The sequence below is a fragment of the Cherax quadricarinatus genome, chromosome 8, assembly GCF_038502225.1.
Source record: "Cherax quadricarinatus isolate ZL_2023a chromosome 8, ASM3850222v1, whole genome shotgun sequence".
Lineage (NCBI taxonomy): Eukaryota > Metazoa > Arthropoda > Malacostraca > Decapoda > Parastacidae > Cherax > Cherax quadricarinatus.
The window spans coordinates 20,007,678-20,032,143 of record NC_091299.1 but is presented as its reverse complement, the minus strand read 5'-3'; the positions used below and the strand labels follow the sequence as shown (position 1 = coordinate 20,032,143).

Below are 24,466 nucleotides of genomic sequence, written 5' to 3'. Positions count from 1 at the left end.
CATACATTGCCAAAGTTTCAATAAGAGAGTCCAACAAACTTATGAGATACAAATCCCTAGATCAAGAGCAAGAGCCCCTCACCAGCGTCAAGGAACCTGCCTTGAGGTCTGCTCGCTTATGGAAATTTTGCTCACATATGGAACCAAAAATCGACCCATCAACTGCTCGTATTTGGAAAAACTCGCATGTGGATGCACTGGCAAGTCGAGTTTCCACTGTACTCAACAGTATACTTATTATAGTATCTGTAATGTATAGACAATTTACAGATATATTGCAGTGAACACTGAAATTAAGTTGAAAGTAGTGTACATTCTAGTGTATTTTGCCCATTATTTCAGAAGTCCATTACACAGAGGGTTTAGTGTGCTAGTGTATCCCCACCATGCTGACATTCATCCATCTAAGATTCATATAAATCTCCTCCCATCCACACTTACTTACATTTCAAAATATTGAAAAATATCTACAATGACTAGTTAATACAGTCAAATCTTTGAATTCAATAAAGATTATATACAAGATGAAACTGACTTGAAAATAAAATATATTTATACTCACTAGGATCGTTGGGATGTCCTTGATTCCACTGTTGGTATGCATTACCCCATCCTTGTGGTGCAAGATTACTGGTACCATTTTGGCCGGGACCACCACCACCCTGTCAATGAGCAAGATCACAGTAGCAGCAGGAAAAAATCTCGTGACCTTGTGCAAATTAAGAGTAAACATGAAATGTTGTCCTACAGAAATAGCAGGAAAATTCTTTGCACTACCATAGACATCTGCAAACCATCTGAACACATTGTATATTCTAATATTCCCTCACACCTTGCTAGGTAAGGCAGTGTAGCTTTCGTGAGTAATAAAATTAGAACAGGTGTGTGGGCGAGTTTTTGTTAGGCGTTGCACCGATATATTTTCATCATTATTATAATGAAAATGAAGCACTAAACCCACTAAGGTGCTTTATTTTAAAAATAATCAAAGTTACAATCTCTCAATATTGCAAGCCAAAGCCAGGTGGCAGATTTCTCTATATGTCCTAGACACAACCTCCTACATTTTATGCATGTACAACAAACCCTCACATATTGAGTACATTCCTAAAATTGGCACCGAATAAAACTGTGATGCAAAGAAGAGATGGGATATCAAAAATTTTGCCAATACCAGCACTCAGTTTTAGGCTGATAAAGATTTTTTTTTTTTTATTAACACATTTGCCGATTCCCACCAAGGCAGGGTGGCCCAAAAAAGAAAGTTTCATCATTCACTCCATCACTGTCTTGCCAGAGGGGTGCTTTACACTACAGTTACAAAACTGCAACATTAATACCCCTCCTTCAGAGTGTAAACACTGTATTTCCCATCTCCAGGACTCAAGTCCGGCCTGCAGGTTTCCCTGAATCCCTTCATAAACGTTACTTTGCTCACACTCCAACAACACATCAAGAATTAAAAAACATTTGTCTCCATTCACTACTATCAAATATGCTCACGCATACTTCCTGGAAGTCCAAGCCCCTCGCACACAAAACCTTGACCGCCTCCCTCAAACCCTTCCTAGGCCGACCCCTACCTTGCCTTCCCTCCACTACAGATTTATACACTCTCAAAGCCATTCTGTTTTGTTCCAATCTATCTATATGTCCGAACCATCTCAACAACCCCTCCTCAGCCCTCTGGATAATAGTTTTGGTAATCCCACACCTCCTAATTTCTAATCTATGAATTCTCTGCATTATATTCACACCACACATTGCCCTCAGACATGACATCTCCACTGCCTCCAGCCTTCTCCTCATTGCAACATTCATCACCTATGCTTCACACCCATACAAGAGTGTTGGTACAACTATACTCTCATACATTCCCCTCTTTGCTTCCACGGACAAAGTTCTTTGTCTCCACATACTCCTAAGTGCACCACTCACCCTTTACCCCTCATCAATTCTATGATTCACCTGCTGACACGTCCACTCCTAAATATCTGAATACATTCACCTCCTCCATACTCTCTCCCTCCAATCTGATATCCAATCTTTCATCACCTAATCTTTTTATCCTCATAACCTTACTCTTTTCTATATTCACTTTTAATTTTCTTCTCTTAAATACTTTGCCAAATTCATCCACCAACCTCTGCAACTTCTCTTCAGAAACTCCCAAAAGCAGTGTCATCAGCAAAGAGCAACTGTGACAACTCCCACTTCATGTTTGATTCTTTATCTTTTAACTCCACACCTCTTGCCAGGACCCTCGCATTCACTTCTCTTACAACCCCAGCTATAAATATATTGAACAACCACGGTGACATTACACATCCTCGTCTAAGGCCTACTTTTACTGGGAAATAATTTCCCTCTTTCCTACATACTCCGACCCGAGCCTCACTATCCTCGTAAAAACTCTTCACTGCTTCCAGCAACCTACCTCCTATACCATACACCTGCAACATTTGCCACATTGCCCCCCTATCCACCCTGTCATATGCCTTTTCCAAATCCATAAGTGCCACAAAAACCTCTTTACCCTTATCTAAATACTGTTCACCTATATGTTTCACTGTAAACACTTTGTCTACACACCCCCTACCTTTCCTAAAGCCTCCTTGTACATCTGCTATCCTACTCTCCATCTTGCTCTTAATTCTTTCAATAATAATTACCATACACTTTACCAGGTATACTCAGACTTTTTTTTTTTTTAACAAGTCGGCCGTCTCCCACCGAGGCAGGGTGACCCAAAAAGAAAGAAAATCCCCGAAAACAAAATACTTTCATCATCATTCAACACTTTCACCTCACACACACATAATCACTGTTTTTGAAGAGGTGCTTAGAATACAACAGTTTAGAAGTACGTATATACGTATAAAGATACACAACATATCCCTCCAAACTGCAAATATCCTAAACCCCTCCTTTAACCCTTTCAGGGTCCGTCCCGTAGATCTACGGCTGGTCGGTGAGTGTCCAAACCGTAGATCTACGCCAAAATTCTAGCGCCGTCAAATTTAGCGCGAAAGCGCTCATAGGACTACATATGAGAGAATGGGTCTGCGCCGTGGGTGTGCGCCGTAAACAAAAAATCTAGGCGCCCGCATAGCATTGTGGGAACGCCGGCTCAGTCACCCTTGTTCACCATGTCTCGTCGCAAGTCAGCTCTCACTCCCCGGAAAATTGGGACTCTCCTCTTCCTGTCTGATAGTTCTGACACTGATGGAAGTGGAAATGAAGACGAATTCTACGGCTTTGATAAGTTAGTGACCGAAAATAATGACCAGGATATCGATAATAGTGCAGAAAACCCCGACGATCCTCGACCTTCTACCTCTGGTGTGGGCACTCGTGACTCACGGTCGGGTGTTCCTAAACGTAAGAGAAAACTAATATTTTCCCGTGGCCTGGCCTCTGACTTCAGTAATGACGATGATTCTGACGTGGATTGTGATTTTATTGCGCTCGACGATCATTCGAGTAGTGATAGTGAGGAAACATATTCACCAGTGAAGCGTCGGTATGTTCGCCGCCGCATGCGCTCGGGTAGTGTACCCTATGCTGTGCCCAGGGGACGGAGTACATCCCGTAGTACATCCCGGAGTACATCCCGTGGCCCTACACCCGTTTTAGGTAGTGATAGTGAGGATGATGTGGCTACACTTGGCATGGATGGGCCACAGACATCAGTGGATGGTGTTAGTGGGGCTGGTGGTGGTAGTGGCACCGCCATGCGTGACTCGCTGTGCCACGCGGGAACCCACGCTGCTGACTCGTCAGTTCAAGGACAAAGCGGAGCGTCACCCACCAGCCCGCCACAACCACCTGTACAACCAGCCTATGATGTCCAGTATCCACCAGCAAACCGTATCTGGGATTGGCAGCAAAATCCCAATTTTGTTCCCAGCCCTCACCACTTTGATGACTCGCAAAGTGGAATTCTACCTACCTGTCCCCTTGGAACAACGGCCAATGAACTGGAATTCTTTGAATTATTCTTTGACCAGCCATTGATGGAAACTATTGTCAGGGAAAGTAATAAGTATTTTCAGTACACCATGGCAAATACGATCTTATCACCACAGTCAAGACTACACAGGTGGAAAGAGACGACTGTTGCAGAAATGTATTTGCTTTTTGCAACAATAATGCTTATGCCTCACGTCTATAAGCATAATATAAAAGCATACTGGTCCACAGATCGGCTAATTTGTACCCCATCCTTCAGTGAAATAATACCAGTGAACAGGTTTATCTTACTCTTACGTATGTTGCACTTCTCTGACAAAACCAGGCCTGACAGAAGTGACAGGTTATACAAGATTAGAAATGTTTTCATGTATCTCAAACAAAAGTTCAGGATATACTTTTATCCATTCAAGAATCTTGTAATTGACGAGTCTTTGATTTTGTTCAAAGGTAGACTGTCATTCAAGCAGTATATACCGAGCAAGAGGAACCGCTTTGGTATAAAATTGTTTGTACTCTGTGATTGTGACAGTGGCCTGGTGTTGGATATTGTTGTATACACGGGTAGTAAAACATTGAAAGATACCAAGATGTTATTGGGTATATCAGGTGACGTAGTGAGAAACATGATGGCACCTTATCTTGGTAAGGGCCATACATTATATACCGATAACTGGTACACATGCCCATTACTCAGTGATTTCATGCGAGTGAACAAGACAGATGTGTGTGGCACAGTGCGTTCTAATCGTAAACATATGCCCAGGCTCAACGCAGGTGTTCGTGGTGATGACGTGCAGGTGTTTACTGCCAATGACATCATGGCATTACGGTGGCATGACAAACGAGATGTCACATTGTTGACAACCATTCACCGTAATGAAATGCAAGACAGTGGCAAAGTTGATCGAGTGACTAATGAACGTATTCGAAAACCAGTGACAGTGATTGATTATACACAAAACATGCGCTTGGTTGACAAGTGTGACATGCAGATTGGTTTTGTTGACTGTGTTCGTAAGAGTTACAAGTGGTACATGAAACTTTTCTTCCATCTCATGGACATTTCAATGCTGAATGCATATATTATTTTTTATTTTATTTTATTATCACACCGGCCGATTCCCACCAAGGCAGGGTGGCCCGAAAAAGAAAAACTTTCACCATCATTCACTCCATCACTGTCTTGCCAGAAGGGTGCTTTACACTACAGTTTTTAAACTGCAACATTAACATCCCTCCTTCAGAGTGCAGGCACTGTACTTCCCATCTCCAGGACTCAAGTCCGGCCTGCCGGTTTCCCTGAATCCCTTCATAAATGTTACTTTGCTCACACTCCAACAGCACGTCAAGTATTAAAAACCATTTGTCTCCATTCACTCCTATCAAACATGCTCACGCATGCCTGCTGGAAGTCCAAGCCCCTAGCACACAAAACCTCCTTTACCCCCTCCCTCCAACCCTTCCTAGGCCGACCCCTACCCCGCCTTCCTTCCACTACAGACTGATACACTCTTGAAGTCATTCTGTTTCGCTCCATTCTCTCTACATGTCCGAACCACCTCAACAACCCTTCCTCAGCCCTCTGGACAACAGTTTTGGTAATCCCGCACCTCCTCCTAACTTCCAAACTACGAATTCTCTGCATTATATTCACACCACACATTGCCCTCAGACATGACATCTCCACTGCCTCCAGCCTTCTCCTCGCTGCAACATTCATCACCCACGCTTCACACCCATACAAGAGCGTTGGTAAAACTATACTCTCATACATTCCCCTCTTTGCCTCCAAGGACAAAGTTCTTTGTCTCCACAGACTCCTAAGTGCACCACTCGCTCTTTTTCCCTCATCAATTCTATGATTCACCTCATCTTTCATAGACCCATCCGCTGACACGTCCACTCCCAAATATCTGAATACGTTCACCTCCTCCATACTCTCTCCCTCCAATCTGATATTCAATCTTTCATCACCTAATCTTTTTGTTATCCTCATAACCTTACTCTTTCCTGTATTCACCTTTAATTTTCTTCTTTTGCACACCCTACCAAATTCATCCACCAATCTCTGCAACTTCTCTTCAGAATCTCCCAAGAGAACAGTGTCATCAGCAAAGAGCAGCTGTGACAACTCCCACTTTGTGTGCGATTCTTTATCTTTTAACTCCACGCCTCTTGCCAAGACCCTCGCATTTACTTCTCTTACAACCCCATCTATAAATATATTAAACAACCACGGTGACATCACACATCCCTGTCTAAGGCCTACTTTTACTGGGAAAAAATTTCCCTCTTTCCTACATACTCTAACTTGAGCCTCACTATCCTCGTAAAAACTCTTCACTGCTTTCAGTAACCTACCTCCTACACCATACACTTGCAACATCTGCCACATTGCCCCCCTATCCACCCTGTCATACGCCTTTTCCAAATCCATAAATGCCACAAAGACCTCTTTAGCCTTATCTAAATACTGTTCACTTATATGTTTCACTGTAAACACCTGGTCCACACACCCCCTACCTTTCCTAAAGCCTCCTTGTTCATCTGCTATCCTATTCTCCGTCTTACTCTTAATTCTTTCAATTATAACTCTACCATACACTTTACCAGGTACACTTAACAGACTTATCCCCCTATAATTTTTGCACTCTCTTTTATCCCCTTTGCCTTTATACAAAGGAACTATGCATGCTCTCTGCCAATCCCTAGGTACCTTACCCTCTTCCATACATTTATTAAATAATTGCACCAACCACTCCAAAACTATATCCCCACCTGCTTTTAACATTTCTATCTTTATCCCATCAATCCCGGCTGCCTTACCCCCTTTCATTTTACCTACTGCCTCACGAACTTCCCCCACACTCACAACTGGCTCTTCCTCACTCCTACAAGATGTTATTCCTCCTTGCCCTATACACGAAATCACAGCTTCCCTATCTTCATCAACATTTAACAATTCCTCAAAATATTCCCTCCATCTTCCCAATACCTCTAACTCTCCATTTAATAACTCTCCTCTCCTATTTTTAACTGACAAATCCATTTGTTCTCTAGGCTTTCTTAACTTGTTAATCTCACTCCAAAACTTTTTCTTATTTTCAACAAAATTTGTTGATAACATCTCACCCACTCTCTCATTTGCTCTCTTTTTACATTGCTTCACCACTCTCTTAACTTCTCTCTTTTTCTCCATATACTCTTCCCTCCTTGAATCACTTCTACTTTGTAAAAACTTCTCATATGCTAACTTTTTCTCCCTTACTACTCTCTTTACATCATCATTCCACCAATCGCTCCTCTTCCCTCCTGCACCCACTTTCCTGTAACCACAAACTTCTGCTGAACACTCTAACACTACATTTTTAAACCTACCCCATACCTCTTCGACCCCATTGCCTATGCTCTCATTAGCCCATCTATCCTCCAATAGCTGTTTATATCTTACCCTAACTGCCTCCTCTTTTAGTTTATAAACCTTCACCTCTCTCTTCCCTGATGCTTCTATTCTCCTTGTATCCCATCTACCTTTTACTCTCAGTGTAGCTACAACTAGAAAGTGATCTGATATATCTGTGGCCCCTCTATAAACATGTACATCCTGAAGTCTACTCAACAGTCTTTTATCTACCAATACATAATCCAACAAACTACTGTCATTTCGCCCTACATCATATCGTGTATACTTATTTATCCTCTTTTTCTTAAAATATGTATTACCTATAACTAAACCCCTTTCTATACAAAGTTCAATCAAAGGGCTCCCATTATCATTTACACCTGGCACCCCAAACTTACCTACCACACCCTCTCTAAAAGTTTCTCCTACTTTAGCATTCAAGTCCCCTACCACAATTACTCTCTCACTTGGTTCAAAGGCTCCTATACATTCACTTAACATCTCCCAAAATCTCTCTCTCTCCTCTGCATTCCTCTCTTCTCCAGGTGCATACACGCTTATTATGACCCACTTCTCGCATCCAACCTTTACTTTGATCCACATAATTCTTGAATTTACACATTCATATTCTCTTTTCTCCTTCCATAACTGATCATTTAACATTACTGCTACCCCTTCCTTTGCTCTAACTCTCTCAGATACTCCAGATTTAATCCCATTTATTTCCCCCCACTGAAACTCTCCTACCCCCTTCAGCTTTGTTTCGCTTAGGGCCAGGACATCCAACTTCTTTTCATTCATAACATCAGCAATCATCTGTTTCTTGTCATCCGCACTACATCCACGCACATTTAAGCAACCCAGTTTTATAAAGTTTTTCTTCTTCTCTTTTTTAGTAATTGTATACAGGAGAAGGGGATACTAGCCCATTGCTCCCGGCATTTTAGTCGCCTCATACGACACGCATGGCTTACGGAGGAAAGATTCTTTTCCACTTCCCCATGGACAATAGAAGAAATAAAAAAGAACAAGAGCTATTTAGAAAAAGGAGAAAAACCTAGATGTATGTATATATATATATGCATGTGCGTGTCTGTGAAGTGTGACCAAAGTGTAAGTAGGAGTAGCAAGATATCCCTGTTATCTAGCGTGTTTATGAGACAGAAAAAGAAACCAGCATATATTTTATTATTTTTTTTTTATTATCACACCGGCCGATTCCCACCAAGGCAGGGTGGCCCGAAAAAGAAAAACTTTCACCATCATTCACTCCATCACTGTCTTGCCAGAAGGGTGCTTTACACTACAGTTTTTAAACTGCAACATTAACACCCCTCCTTCAGAGTGCAGGCACTGTACTTCCCATCTCCAGGACTCAAGTCCGGCCTGCCGGTTTCCCTGAATCCCTTCATAAATGTTACTTTGCTCACACTCCAACAGCACGTCAAGTATTAAAAACCATTTGTCTCCATTCACTCCTATCAAACACGCTCAAGCATGCCTGCTGGAAGTCCAAGCCCCTCGCACACAAAACCTCCTTTACCCCCTCCCTCCAACCCTTCCTAGGCCGACCCCTACCCCGCCTTCCTTCCACTACAGACTGATACACTCTTGAAGTCATTCTGTTTCGCTCCATTCTCTCTACATGTCCGAACCACCTCAACAACCCTTCCTCAGCCCTCTGGACAACAGTTTTGGTAATCCCGCACCTCCTCCTAACTTCCAAACTACGAATTCTCTGCATTATATTCACACCACACATTGCCCTCAGACATGACATCTCCACTGCCTCCAGCCTTCTCCTCGCTGCAACATTCATCACCCACGCTTCACACCCATATAAGAGCGTTGGTAAAACTATACTCTCATACATTCCCCTCTTTGCCTCCAAGGACAAAGTTCTTTGTCTCCACAGACTCCTAAGTGCACCACTCACTCTTTTTCCCTCATCAATTCTATGATTCACCTCATCTTTCATAGACCCATCCGCTGACACGTCCACTCCCAAATATCTGAATACGTTCACCTCCTCCATACTCTCTCCCTCCAATCTGATATTCAATCTTTCATCACCTAATCTTTTTGTTATCCTCATAACCTTACTCTTTCCTGTATTCACCTTTAATTTTCTTCTTTTGCACACCCTACCAAATTCATCCACCAATCTCTGCAACTTCTCTTCAGAATCTCCCAAGAGCACAGTGTCATCAGCAAAGAGCAGCTGTGACAACTCCCACTTTGTGTGTGATTCTTTATCTTTTAACTCCACGCCTCTTGCCAAGACCCTCGCATTTACTTCTCTTACAACCCCATCTATAAATATATTAAACAACCACGGTGACATCACACATCCTTGTCTAAGGCCTACTTTTACTGGGAAAAAATTTCCCTCTTTCCTACATACTCTAACTTGAGCCTCACTATCCTCGTAAAAACTCTTCACTGCTTTCAGTAACCTACCTCCTACACCATACACTTGCAACATCTGCCACATTGCCCCCCTATCCACCCTGTCATACGCCTTTTCCAAATCCATAAATGCCACAAAGACCTCTTTAGCCTTATCTAAATACTGTTCACTTATATGTTATTAAATGGAGAGTTAGAGGTATTGGGAAGATGGAAGGAATATTTTGAGGAATTGTTAAATGTTGATGAAGATAGGGAAGCTGTGATTTCGTGTATAGGGCAAGGAGGAATAACATCTTGTAGGAGTGAGGAAGAGCCAGTTGTGAGTGTGGGGGAAGTTCGTGAGGCAGTAGGTAAAATGAAAGGGGGTAAGGCAGCCGGGATTGATGGGATAAAGATAGAAATGTTAAAAGCAGGTGGGGATATAGTTTTGGAGTGGTTGGTGCAATTATTTAATAAATGTATGGAAGAGGGTAAGGTACCTAGGGATTGGCAGAGAGCATGCATAGTTCCTTTGTATAAAGGCAAAGGGGATAAAAGAGAGTGCAAAAATTATAGGGGGATAAGTCTGTTGAGTGTACCTGGTAAAGTGTATGGTAGAGTTATAATTGAAAGAATTAAGAGTAAGACGGAGAATAGGATAGCAGATGAACAAGGAGGCTTTAGGAAAGGTAGGGGGTGTGTGGACCAGGTGTTTACAGTGAAACATATAAGTGAACAGTATTTAGATAAGGCTAAAGAGGTCTTTGTGGCATTTATGGATTTGGAAAAGGCGTATGACAGGGTGGATAGGGGGGCAATGTGGCAGATGTTGCAAGTGTATGGTGTAGGAGGTAGGTTACTGAAAGCAGTGAAGAGTTTTTACGAGGATAGTGAGGCTCAAGTTAGAGTATGTAGGAAAGAGGGAAATTTTTTCCCAGTAAAAGTAGGCCTTAGACAAGGATGTGTGATGTCACCGTGGTTGTTTAATATATTTATAGATGGGGTTGTAAGAGAAGTAAATGCGAGGGTCTTGGCAAGAGGCGTGGAGTTAAAAGATAAAGAATCACACACAAAGTGGGAGTTGTCACAGCTGCTCTTTGCTGATGACACTGTGCTCTTGGGAGATTCTGAAGAGAAGTTGCAGAGATTGGTGGATGAATTTGGTAGGGTGTGCAAAAGAAGAAAATTAAAGGTGAATACAGGAAAGAGTAAGGTTATGAGGATAACAAAAAGATTAGGTGATGAAAGATTGAATATCAGATTGGAGGGAGAGAGTATGGAGGAGGTGAACGTATTCAGATATTTGGGAGTGGACGTGTCAGCGGATGGGTCTATGAAAGATGAGGTGAATCATAGAATTGATGAGGGAAAAAGAGTGAGTGGTGCACTTAGGAGTCTGTGGAGACAAAGAACTTTGTCCTTGGAGGCAAAGAGGGGAATGTATGAGAGTATAGTTTTACCAACGCTCTTATATGGGTGTGAAGCGTGGGTGATGAATGTTGCAGCGAGGAGAAGGCTGGAGGCAGTGGAGATGTCATGTCTGAGGGCAATGTGTGGTGTGAATATAATGCAGAGAATTAGTAGTTTGGAAGTTAGGAGGAGGTGCGGGATTACCAAAACTGTTGTCCAGAGGGCTGAGGAAGGGTTGTTGAGGTGGTTCGGACATGTAGAGAGAATGGAGCGAAACAGAATGACTTCAAGAGTGTATCAGTCTGTAGTGGAAGGAAGGCGGGGTAGGGGTCGGCCTAGGAAGGGTTGGAGGGAGGGGGTAAAGGAGGTTTTGTGTGCGAGGGGCTTGGACTTCCAGCAGGCATGCGTGAGCGTGTTTGATAGGAGTGAATGGAGACAAATGGTTTTTAATACTTGACGTGCTGTTGGAGTGTGAGCATAGTAACATTTATGAAGGGATTCAGGGAAACCGGCAGGCCGGACTTGAGTTCTGGAGATGGGAAGTACAGTGCCTGCACTCTGAAGGAGGGGTGTTAATGTTGCAGTTTAAAAACTGTAGTGTAAAGCACCCTTCTGGCAAGACAGTGATGGAGTGAATGATGGTGAAAGTTTTTCTTTTTCGGGCCACCCTGCCTTGGTGGGAATCGGCCGGTGTGATAATAAAAAAAAAAATTATATGTTTCACTGTAAACACCTGGTCCACACACCCCCTACCTTTCCTAAAGCCTCCTTGTTCATCTGCTATCCTATTCTCCATCTTACTCTTAATTCTTTCAATTATAACTCTACCATACACTTTACCAGGTACACTCAACAGACTTATCCCCCTATAATTTTTGCACTCTCTTTTATCCCCTTTGCCTTTATACAAAGGAACTATGCATGCTCTCTGCCAATCCCTAGGTACCTTACCCTCTTCCATACATTTATTAAATAATTGCACCAACCACTCCAAAACTATATCCCCACCTGCTTTTAACATTTCTATCTTTATCCCATCAATCCCGGCTGCCTTACCCCCTTTCATTTTACCTACTGCCTCACGAACTTCCCCCACACTCACAACTGGCTCTTCCTCACTCCTACAAGATGTTATTCCTCCTTGCCCTATACACGAAATCACAGCTTCCCTATCTTCATCAACATTTAACAATTCCTCAAAATATTCCCTCCATCTTCCCAATACCTCTAACTCTCCATTTAATAACTCTCCTCTCCTATTTTTAACTGACAAATCCATTTGTTCTCTAGGCTTTCTTAACTTGTTAATCTCACTCCAAAACTTTTTCTTATTTTCAACAAAATTTGTTGATAACATCTCACCCACTCTCTCATTTGCTCTCTTTTTACATTGCTTCACCACTCTCTTAACTTCTCTCTTTTTCTCCATATACTCTTCCCTCCTTGCATCACTTCTACTTTGTAAAAACTTCTCATATGCTAACTTTTTCTCCCTTACTACTCTCTTTACATCATCATTCCACCAATCGGTCCTCTTCCCTCCTGCACCCACTTTCCTGTAACCACAAACTTCTGCTGAACACTCTAACACTACATTTTTAAACCTACCCCATACCTCTTCGACCCCATTGCCTATGCTCTCATTAGCCCATCTATCCTCCAATAGCTGTTTATATCTTACCCTAACTGCCTCCTCTTTTAGTTTATAAACCTTCACCTCTCTCTTCCCTGATGCTTCTATTCTCCTTGTATCCCATCTACCTTTTACTCTCAGTGTAGCTACAACTAGAAAGTGATCTGATATATCTGTGGCCCCTCTATAAACATGTACATCCTGAAGTCTACTCAACAGTCTTTTATCTACCAATACATAATCCAACAAACTACTGTCATTTCGCCCTACATCATATCGTGTATACTTATTTATCCTCTTTTTCTTAAAATATGTATTACCTATAACTAAACCCCTTTCTATACAAAGTTCAATCAAAGGGCTCCCATTATCATTTACACCTGGCACCCCAAACTTACCTACCACACCCTCTCTAAAAGTTTCTCCTACTTTAGCATTCAAGTCCCCTACCACAATTACTCTCTCACTTGGTTCAAAGGCTCCTATACATTCACTTAACATCTCCCAAAATCTCTCTCTCTCCTCTGCATTCCTCTCTTCTCCAGGTGCATACACGCTTATTATGACCCACTTCTCGCATCCAACCTTTACTTTAATCCACATAATTCTTGAATTTACACATTCATATTCTCTTTTCTCCTTCCATAACTGATCATTTAACATTACTGCTACCCCTTCCTTTGCTCTAACTCTCTCAGATACTCCAGATTTAATCCCATTTATTTCCCCCCACTGAAACTCTCCTACCCCCTTCAGCTTTGTTTCGCTTAGGGCCAGGACATCCAACTTCTTTTCATTCATAACATCAGCAATCATCTGTTTCTTGTCATCCGCACTACATCCACGCACATTTAAGCAACCCAGTTTTATAAAGTTTTTCTTCTTCTCTTTTTTAGTAATTGTATACAGGAGAAGGGGTTACTAGCCCATTGCTCCCGGCATTTTAGTCGCCTCATACGACACGCATGGCTTACGGAGGAAAGATTCTTTTCCACTTCCCCATGGACAATAGAAGAAATAAAAAAGAACAAGAGCTATTTAGAAAAAGGAGAAAAACCTAGATGTATGTATATATATATATGCATGTGCGTGTCTGTGAAGTGTGACCAAAGTGTAAGTAGGAGTAGCAAGATATCCCTGTTATCTTAGCGTGTTTATTATACAATATTTGTGCATGTTTATTGTAATAAACAACAGTGGTAAACAATAATATGATAATAACTTTAGTGCGGTTATTGTGTTCAATACAGTGAGTTTATATATATAAATTATATACAGTATTGGTCTCTCAGGCCCCAAATGTTAGCAGGAATAGAAAAAAATTGGAAAAGAAAAGAAAAAACAACTAAAACAACAAAATAATATAATACGCGTATGTGGAATTCGTCGATGTTGCCGCCACCACATCATTTTCTACAAACTTCTTGGCACTGTATCTCGGTAAGTACTGATCAGATTCTAATTTTTTTTGTTTTATTACCTTCACAAAAATATGCTCTTTAATTCTGTAAGAAAAAATAATTTTTTTTTTTTTTCAAAATTTCTTGGACACTGGTGCATGACTTCAGATTTTGGCCTTGGACCCTGAAAGGGTTAAAGTGCAGGCAATGTACTTCCCATTTCCAGGACTCAAGTCTGGCTACATAAAATAACTAGTTTTCCTGAATCCCTTCACTAAATATTATCATGCTCACACTCCAACAACTTGTCAGGTCCTAAATACCATTCGTCTCCATTCACTCCTACCCAACGTGCTCACGCACGCTTGCTAGAAGTCCAAGCCCCTCGCCCACAAAACCTCCTTTACCCCCTCCCTCCAACCTTTTCGAGGACGACCACTACCCCGCCTTCCTTCCCCTACAGATTTATACGTTCTCCATGTCATTCTACTTTGATCCCTTCTCAACATACTTCTTCCCCTATAATTTCTCCACTTTCTTTTATCCCCTTTGCCTTTATTTAAAGGAACTATGCATGCTCTCTACCTTACCCTTTTCCATGCATTTATTAAATAATAGCCCCAACCAATCCAAAACTATATCCCCACCTGCTTTTAACATTTCTATCTATCCCATCAATCCCAGCTGCCTTACCCGCTTTAATTCTACTCACTGCCTCATAAACTTCCCCCACACTCACAACTGGCTCTTCCTCACTCCTACAAGATGTTATTTCTCCCTGTCCTTTACACGAAATTACAGCTTCCCTATCTTCATCAACATTTAACAATTCCTCAAAACATTCCCTCCATCTTCCAGATACCTCTAACTCTCCATTTAATAACTCCCCTCTCCTATTTTTAACTGTCAAATCCATTTGTTCCCTAGGCTTCAACTTATTAATCTCACTCAAAAACTTTTTATTTTCAAGAAAATTTGTTGATAACATGTCACCCACTCTCTCATTTGCTCTCTTTTTACACTGCTTCACCACTCTCTTAACCTCTCTTTTTCTCTCCACACACTCTTCCCTCTTTGCATCACTTCAACTCTGTAAAAACCTTTCATATGATAGCTTTTTCTCCCTTACTACTCTCTTTTATATCATCATTCCACCAATCGCTCTTCTTCCCTCCCGCACTTACTTTCCTGTAACCACAAACTTCTGCTCAACACTAACACTACATTCTTAAACCTACCGTACCATACATCTTCAACTCCATTGCCTATACTCTCACTAGCCAATCTACCCTCCAATAGTTGTATCGTTTTTTTTTTTTTTTTTTTTTTTTTTTTTTTTTACACAGGGGTTGACAAGGTTAAGGATCCCTAGCTTTATTGACAAGCTATTTACAGGTTAAGGATTCCTAACTTTATTGGCAAGCTAAGAGCTGTTACCTACATCAGCTCATTTGAAAGCATTTTTATTGTTATGAGACATACAAGTAGGGAACAGGATGAAGTTGGAGCCATCTGTGGGCCAGCATCATTATGCTGTACGAATGTGTTCCATACTCGAGTCATCCTGGGTATGTATGATTTCAGATGGAGTGATTTTCTGGAGAAGGGTACAGCCAGAGTGAAGTTGCTGCTTTCTGCCCATCTTGTGGCATAAAAGCTTGTTTCATGCTGTCCTCGAAGTGGATCCAAGTGTGGTATTTTGACAATATTGGCCTTGTACATAACAGTAAGGCCACCCACATCCCTCCTATGTTGAAGGCTCTGCTGAAATGACAGATCTATCCAAGATGGGTCCAGGCGAGAGATGAGACGTCTTGCTCTGTTCTCTACTCTGTCAAGCAGTCGCAGATGAGAGGGGGGGCAGGCAAACCAAGAAAGTGGAGCATACTCAAGGTGTGAGCGTACTTGTGCCTCGTACAGGATCTTGCAACCCCTACTGTCAAGCAGATGCGAGATACGGCGAAGTGCTGCAAGCTTCCTGGCTGCCTTGTTTGCAAGATTTACAACATGGTTCTTCATGGTCAGTTTGGAGTCAGATTTCACCCCAAGGATATCAACTTCTTCTCCAGGTGCCAACACCCTCCCATTCATCCTTACTACTGCACCAGCATTACCATCATGGTGCCTAGAGACGATCATCATTTGCGTTTTCTCAGGTGCAAATGTTACCTGCCATCTATTTCCCCAAGCTGATATAGCTCTCAGCTGGTGATTGATGTAGCTTAGAGCAGCTGGCATTTTTTCTCTTGGATAAGTGAATGTCAGTGTACAGTCGTCTGCATATGCATGTGATTCTGGGATGAGATGAAGAGGGTCGTTGAAGTAGACATTCCATAACAATGGACCCAGCACGCTTCCTTGTGGAACACTTGCCCTAATAGGATGTCTTGCTGATTCCGTTCCATTGAGAACTACACTTAGAGATCTACCATGAAGGTAATCACTGAGGAGACAGCGTAGAGCCTGCAATTCCCAGTGCTTGAAGTTTTGCTAAGAGGCCCTGGTGCCACACCCGGTCGAAAGCGCCAGCAATGTCCAGTGCTACCACACAGCTGACTTTGGATTCATCCAGTGACTGGTGCCACTTAGTGGAGAGGTTTAACAACAGATCAGCAGCAGAGTAACCTTTCCTGAAGCCATATTGACGATCACAAAGTAGCGAGTGGTAATCAAAAAACTCTGTCATTTGTCTTGAGATTATTGTCTCAAGGATCTTACCAGTGATTGACAGGAGTGACACTGGTCTGTAGTTGCTGATTTCTGCTCTGCTCTTCTTTTTGTGAACAGGGACTACATTTGCCTCTTTCCATAGAGAGGGCCATTTACACTGTACTAGGCAGTGCTGAAAGATGCGAGTTAGAGGTGCTGCTAGCTGGTCTGTACATCTTCTCAACAATCTTGGGCTCAACTTGTCTGGGCCCACAGCCTTTTCTTGGTCAAGCGATTTAAGAAGGAAGTGCACCTCCTCCTGCCTTTTTGTCACCACTGACAGTTTTGACACAGTTCTTGCAGCTAGCCAAGGAGGGTTCCTTGCTGGATCAGGAACTTGCATTTTGGTAGCAAAGTGTTCAGCAAAGAGGTCCGCCTTCTCTTTTAGTTTATACACCTTCACCTCTCTCTTAGTTGCTGCTTCTATTTTCCTTGTATCCCATCTACCTTTTACCCTCACTGTAGCTACAACTAGAAAGTCATCTGATATATCTGTGGCCCCTCTATAAACATGCACATCCTGAAGTCTACTCAACAGTCTTATCTACCTTTACCTTTGATATACCTTTGAAGATTTCGAGAGTATATCTACTCTCTGAGCCCAGCCATGGGCCAGGCTCGTCTGGTGCTGTCTGGTCAACTAGGCTGTTGCTGCTGGAGGCCTGCTGCCCCACATATCCATCACAGCCTGGTTGATCTGGCACCTGGTGAAGATACTTGTCTAGTTTCCTCTTGAAGGCTTCAACACTTCTTCCAGCAGTGTTTGATATCTTCTGGCAAGATGTTGAAAAGTCTGGAACCCCGGATGTTGATACAGTGTTCCCTTATTGTCCCCACCGCACTCCTGCTCCTCACTGGGTTTATTTTACATTTCCTCCCATCTTTCTCACTGCAGTATGTTATGCCAGTGTGCAGATTTGGGACCAAGCCCTCAGGTACCTTCCAGGTATATATTATCATGTACCTCTCTCTCCTCCGCTCCAATGAGTACATGTTTAAGACTTGCAGGCGTTCCCAGTAGTTTAGGTGCTTTACTGGCTCAATGTGAGCCGTAAACAATCTCTGTATTTGTTCCAGCTCTGATATTTCTCCTGCCCTGAATGGGGCCGTCAGCACTGAGCAATATTCTAAGTGAAAGAGCACTAGCGATTTGAAGAGTGTCACCATCAGCATTATTTCCCTTGTTTTGAAAGTTCTCAATACCCACCCAGTCATTTTCCTGGCTGTCATGATCTTTGTCTTGTTATGGCCTTTAAAAGAAAGGTCGGCTGACATAATTATTCATAGGTCAGGTAAGAACCAGAAATAATGGATTTAAGTTGGATAAATTTAAATTTAGAAAGGACATAGGTAAGTACTGGTTTTCCAACAAAGTTGTAGATGCATGGAACAGTCTTCCCAGTGGGGTGATAGAGGCTAGGACCTTGGGTAGCTTTAAGAAGAGACTGGACAAATATACGAGTGGGAGGGGCTGGGTTTGACTAGTGTCATTGGGTACGGAAGTTATTTCTTGGGTAGCTTAAGATAGTGGTCATTTTGATAAAGACCTGCCTCACATGGGCCAGTAGGCCTTCTGCAGTGTTCCTCCATTCTTAAGTTCTTATGTCTTTTACGTGTTCCTTATGTTCTATTTGCTGACCCTCTTGAGTTTTGTATATAGTGCTCCTTTTGAGTTCTTCATTCTTTCCATACCTAAGCAGCTGGAACTTATCACCATTGAACGTCATGTTTTCCACTGCCCACTGGAAAACCCTGTCTTCCTGTACTTTTTCAGTGCATATTTTAGTGTCATCTGCAAATGATGATTCAGAAGTGTGCCAAGTGTTTTTGTCTATGTCTGCTATGAGGATGAGGACCAGCAGAGGTACCAGGACAGTGCCTTGGGGCAAAGCTTTTGACCTTGCTGATGCTGGATTTTGCCCTGTTCACTACTACTTTTTGTGTTGTGTGTGTTAGAAAACCGGAAATCCATCTGCCTACCTTCCCCGTAATGCCCATGGCCTTCATTTTGTGTGCTATCACTCCATGATCGCATTTGTCGAACGCCTTTGCAAAATCTGTGTAAATCACATCTGCGCTTTGGCCGTCTTCCAGTGCCTCCGTAATTCTGTCATAATGGTTCAGCAGCTGTGACAGACATGATCGTCCTGCTCTAAAACCATGCTGGTTTGGGTTATGTTGGTTGTGCTGCTCCATGAAATTTGTGACCTGCCGTCTCATCGCTCTTTCGAAGATTTTTATGATGCGAGAGGTTAGGGCTACTGGTCTGTAATTTTTAGCTAGTGCTCTACTACCTCCCTTATGCAAAGGAGTTATGTCTGCACTCTTTAAGGCCTCCGGTATTTCACCTAGATCTAAGCTCTTTCTCCAAAGAATACTGAGGGCTCGTGCTAGTGGTACTTTGCACTTCTTTATAAATAGAGCATTCCATGAATCTGGTCCAGGTGCTGAGTGAGTGGGCATGTTTTCCATTTCTTTTTCGAAATCTATGGGATTTGTACTAATGTTAGTTAGTTGGTCGGCACGGCCTTCTTCTGGAGTGAAAAATATTTCAGCATTTTCTACCTTGCTGTCATTTAGTGGGTTGCTGAACACCGACTCATTCTGTTCTTTTAGGATTTCACTCATTTCCTGTTCGTCGTCAGTATACGAGTCTCCTCTCAGTAGTGGTCCAATTCTACAGGTAGTTATTAGCTTGGATTTTGCATAGGAATAGAAATATTTTGGGTTTCTTGCAATGTCCTGTATGGCCTTTTGTTCCCTTTGTACTTCTTCTGTGAGGTATGACATCCCAAGTTTTTGCTCTAATTCAGTGATCTCTCTGCTAAGTCTATCTTTCCTCTGTTGTAGCATATTTGTGTTTTTAAGCAGTTTAGTAACCCGTTTTCTTCTTCTGTACCATATCCTATGCTCTCACTATATCTGATCCTCCTCTGGGTTTCCTCAATGGTACATGTTTCATACATATTTTGTATGTATCTACCAATACATAGTCCAAGAAACTACTGGCATTATGCCCTACATCATATCTTGTATACTTATTTATCCTCTTTTTCTTAAAATATGTATGACCTATAACTAAACCCCTTTCTATACACAGTTCAATCAAGAGGCTCCCATTATCATTAACACCTGGCACCCCAAACTTGCCTACCATACCCTCTCTAAATGTTTCCCCTACTTTAGCATTTAGGTCCCCTACCACAATTGCACTCGCTTGGCTCAAAGGTTCCTATACATTCGCTTAACACCTCCCAAAATCTCTCTCTCTCTCCTCTACACTCCTCTCTTCTCCAGGTGCATACACGCTTATTATGACCCACTTTTCACATCCGACCCTTATTTTAATCCACATAATCCTAGAATTTACACACTTATATTCCCTCTTCTCCTTCCATAACTGGTCCTTCAACATTATTACTACACTTTCCTTAGCTTTAACTCTCTCAGATACTCCTGCCTTCATCCCATTTATTTCTCCCCACTGAAACTCGCCTACCCCTTTCAGCTTTGTTTCGCTTAGAGCCAGGACATCCAACTTTTCATTCATAACATCAGCAATCATCTTTCTTATTATCTGCACTACTTCCACACACATTCAAGCATCCCAGTTTTCTTCTCATTTTCAGTAAATGCGCACAGGAGAAGAGGGAACTAGCCCATTGCTCCCGGCATTTTTAGTCGCCTCATACGGCACGCATGGCTTACGGGGGAAGGATTCTTTGCCACTTCCTCATGGACAATTGAGAGAAAAAAAACAAGAACAGAGCTATTAACCCCTTGACTGTCACAAACCCGAATCCTGAGGTGTCTCCTGGTGTCGCAAAATTTCCGAAAAAAAAAATGATTTTATGAAATGATAGAGAATCTTTTCCTGATTGTAATGACATCAAAAGAATGAAACTTGACAGAAAACTGACGGACTTACACTCTTGCAAAGTTAGCGACCTCGGCAATATTACGAACCGGCGATTTTGCCCACCTTGAGTCCTATTTTTGGCTAATTCCTTTGTTCCAGTCCACCAAACTTATAGCTATTTCTTTAGAACTCCATTTGTTTTCGGTCGAGTACAAGAAACTGCCCATTTACCGATTTCAACTACCCAATAAAGTGGTCAGAAATTTGCAATTTGGCCAGTCACGAAAATTAAAAAAAAAAAAAAAATTCAAAATAGGGTCCAGAATGAACAATACAGACATTCCTGGCTCTAAAATAACATTTTCTTTGTTCATCAATCATGTCTCCAGGCCCCTCTGATATTACTCTTGCTTTCTATTTTGAATTTTTATTCAAACAAAAAACAGAAGATTTACTGTTATGCAGACTAATGCAATATTGTAATAATTGTATAAATAATGTCAACCCATTCATGACTGCATATTAGAATGGCTACTTGGACAATTATTGGACAATGACATCATTTGTTTACTTTTGAACACCAGCAAAAATCAAACCTTTCCCCTACTTTGAGCTCCATTTCTTTTCATAGTAAAACCAATCGAAATCAACTCTATTTCTATAATGTGTTTTCCCTTCTATCAAATGAGATCAAGAAAACGAGAATACAACCATAAATACTATATGAAAATAGACCATAAAGTCGGCATTTTAATTAAAAAAAAAAAAAGACAGTCGGAGTTTTTTCTCTCATTATGCACTGCTTGCTGCAGGATTTTTATGTGGTGCACAGTGACCACACAGACCCATTCTCTCATATGTGGGCCTACCAGCTTTCTCCTGCTTGATCTGAAGCTGCTAGAATTTATGAGTACATATACGTCAAAACGGTGGCTTGTAAGACGTATATATATACAACCGAAACAGTAAAGGGTTAAGAAAAAGAAGAAAAACCCTAGATGTGTGTATGTATGTATATGCATGTGCATGCCTGTGTAGTGTTACCTAAGTGTAAATAGAATTAGTAAGATATACATGTTATCCAGCTGATAGAGATACCTGTACCATAAAAAATAGCAGATACCCACCAATGCTGATACTGTAAAACACTTCTAATATAAAGTAAAGATAATATGGGAAAATTATGATTAAATCTTTACACAACAAAAGCCTAAGCAAGCATAAGCTACATTTCCAGCACCCTGAGCATCGTTTTCAGTTATACACGCATGTTCGAAACCAGTAATTATCACTGATGGAGCAGTCAATAGGCAATATAACTCATTCATTTACCTAGGGAGCAAGGCCTCTGTTTGGCATGGTGAAAAAGGTGTACTAGAATTTCTGCAATGCACTGGGGGGGGGGGGGTTCATTCTCTCATATGTAGGCCCACCCGGCCTATCCCATTTAATTTAAACCCATTAGAATTTAGGTGTAAATACACCTCAGAGACCTTGGCATCAATGGACAGTTCTATGTGACAGCCACTGAAAGGGTCAAGGTGGTTGAAACCTTAAAACTGCATAAAAGAAAAAATAAACAAGGCCTGCCTTAAAAATTTATATGGCTTTGTGTTCCGTTTGAAATGAGAGCATAACGTAGGATAAAAAACGAGAGGAACACTGGACTCGTGGGTACGCCAATTCGTTAGTGCTCTAGGAAAGTAAGGTACCCCCTAAAATCTTCAATGAAATTGGGAAATAGCAAGGTAAACATACCAATAATAATAATACAAAGTTTTCCTTTACTAGGATAAAAAAAAGTATAAAAAGATTGTGTATAAAAATTTGTTTTAACCCATCAACTGTCTTCCACGAAGGCAGGGTGATCCAAAAAACACTTTCAACCATCATCCATTCAGTCAGTCTTGCCAGAAGTATACCAACATCACAAATCACATAACTTTTTGAATTGCAACACTCACCTCCAGCTAACCAGTTCTCTGAATCCCTTCATAAATGATATCTTCTCACTCCACCAGCACGTAGAATCATAAACAAAGAACAAAATAACACGCACACACAAGCTGCAACTCAACCCCTGCAACTACAACTAGGCGAGTACATAGGAATGCAGAAGCAAGTCATGGTACATGATGAGGTGTCAGAGTGGGCGCCTGTGACGAGCACAGTTCCACAGGGGTCAGTCCTAGGAGCGGTGTTGTTCCTTGTACATGTACAGTGGAACCTCTACGTACGAGTTTAATCCGTTCCATGACCTTGCTCGCAACTGGATTTGCTCGTCTGCAGAGTCAATTTTTCTCATTTAAATTAACTGAAATGGAATTAATTCATTCCAGCGGAATTCCAGGCATGAGAAAATACCCTAATATCAACTCTACAGCTTATTTATCTATCACAATTCATGTAATAATAAACATAATAAACAATATTAGTAACATAGAAACATGATATATACACTAGAATGAATAAAATACATGTCATTAGGTATGTGGCTAGTGGTGGTGACAGCAGCCATTGTTGTTGGGGTTTATAGGGCCACCACAGCGGCAATTCCTGCTCCTGACTACATGTGTAGAGAACCTAGGATAACCCAAAAAAGTCAGAGTGACTTACAAGTGCTACATTCTTAATGCTACGCTTTGCCACTGCTGCTTCATGATGTCTGCCACTGCTGCTTCATGTTGTCTGCCACTGCTGCTTCATGTTGTCTGCCACTGCTACCTCATGATATCTGCCACTGCTGCATCATTTTGTCTGCCACTGCTACCTCATGATGTCTGCCACAGTTGCTTCATGTTGTCTGCCACTGCTACCTCATGACGTCGCCAAAGAATCGAACATTTCTGCTATCTTGAGCTCAATTTCAAGGTACTTTTCATCGTGAAACCAATTAAAATCATATTTATTTTTGTAGTATATCTTCCATTCTATCACGAGACCAAATAAAACGAGGATACAACCATAAAAACCATACAAAAATATACCGCTAAGGGGATGCTAATGGCTGAGAAGTGAACTCCGTCATTTATGGTCAGATTTCCTTCATTTTTGGTGTACGTTAAGAAGCATCTTTTCATCATACTTTGCCCAAGTTTCAATAAGATAGGCCAACAAACAACTGAGATCCAATTCCCTATATCAAGAGCAAGAGCCCCCTCACCAGTGGCAATTAACCTCCCTTGAGGCCCGCTCGCATCTGGAAATTTTGCTCGCGTCTGGAAGCAAAAAATCTACCGAGCGGCTGCTCATATCTGGAAAAACTCGCACGTGGATGCACTCATAAGTAGAGGTTCCACTGTTTATGTGAATGACACAAAGGAAGGAATGGACTCGGAAGTGTCCTTGTTTGCAGACTATGTGAAGTTAATGAGGAGAAAAACCACACCACAGGTGGGGCTTGAACCCACGGTCAGAGTCGTAAAACTCCAGACTGATGTGTTATCCACTGGGCCAGCTGGCTACAATAAGATTCATTCAACCAAGTACATTTTTACACCATAGGAAGGTAGTAATAATGTTGGTAGAATTATTGACAATTTTTTTTTTTATTATCACACTGGCCAATTCCCACCAAGGCAGGGTGGCCAGAAAAAGAAAAACTTTCACCATCATTCACTCCATCACTGTCTTGCCAGAAGGGTGCTTTACACTACAGTTTTTAAACTGCAACATTAACACTCCTC

At 41.7% G+C, this 24,466-nt stretch overlaps 1 protein-coding gene across 1 annotated transcript in view; it reads right to left on the bottom strand.

Moving 5' to 3' along the window:
- Psi (P-element somatic inhibitor) overlaps window positions 1-24,466 on the bottom strand; it is a gene marked incomplete in the record, with an annotated part of 171,897 nt that overhangs the window by 29,423 nt on the left and 118,008 nt on the right. Inside the window, 1 exon segment of the mRNA XM_070082914.1 lies at window positions 563-662. Coding sequence (XP_069939015.1) covers window positions 563-662 — 100 coding nt within the window.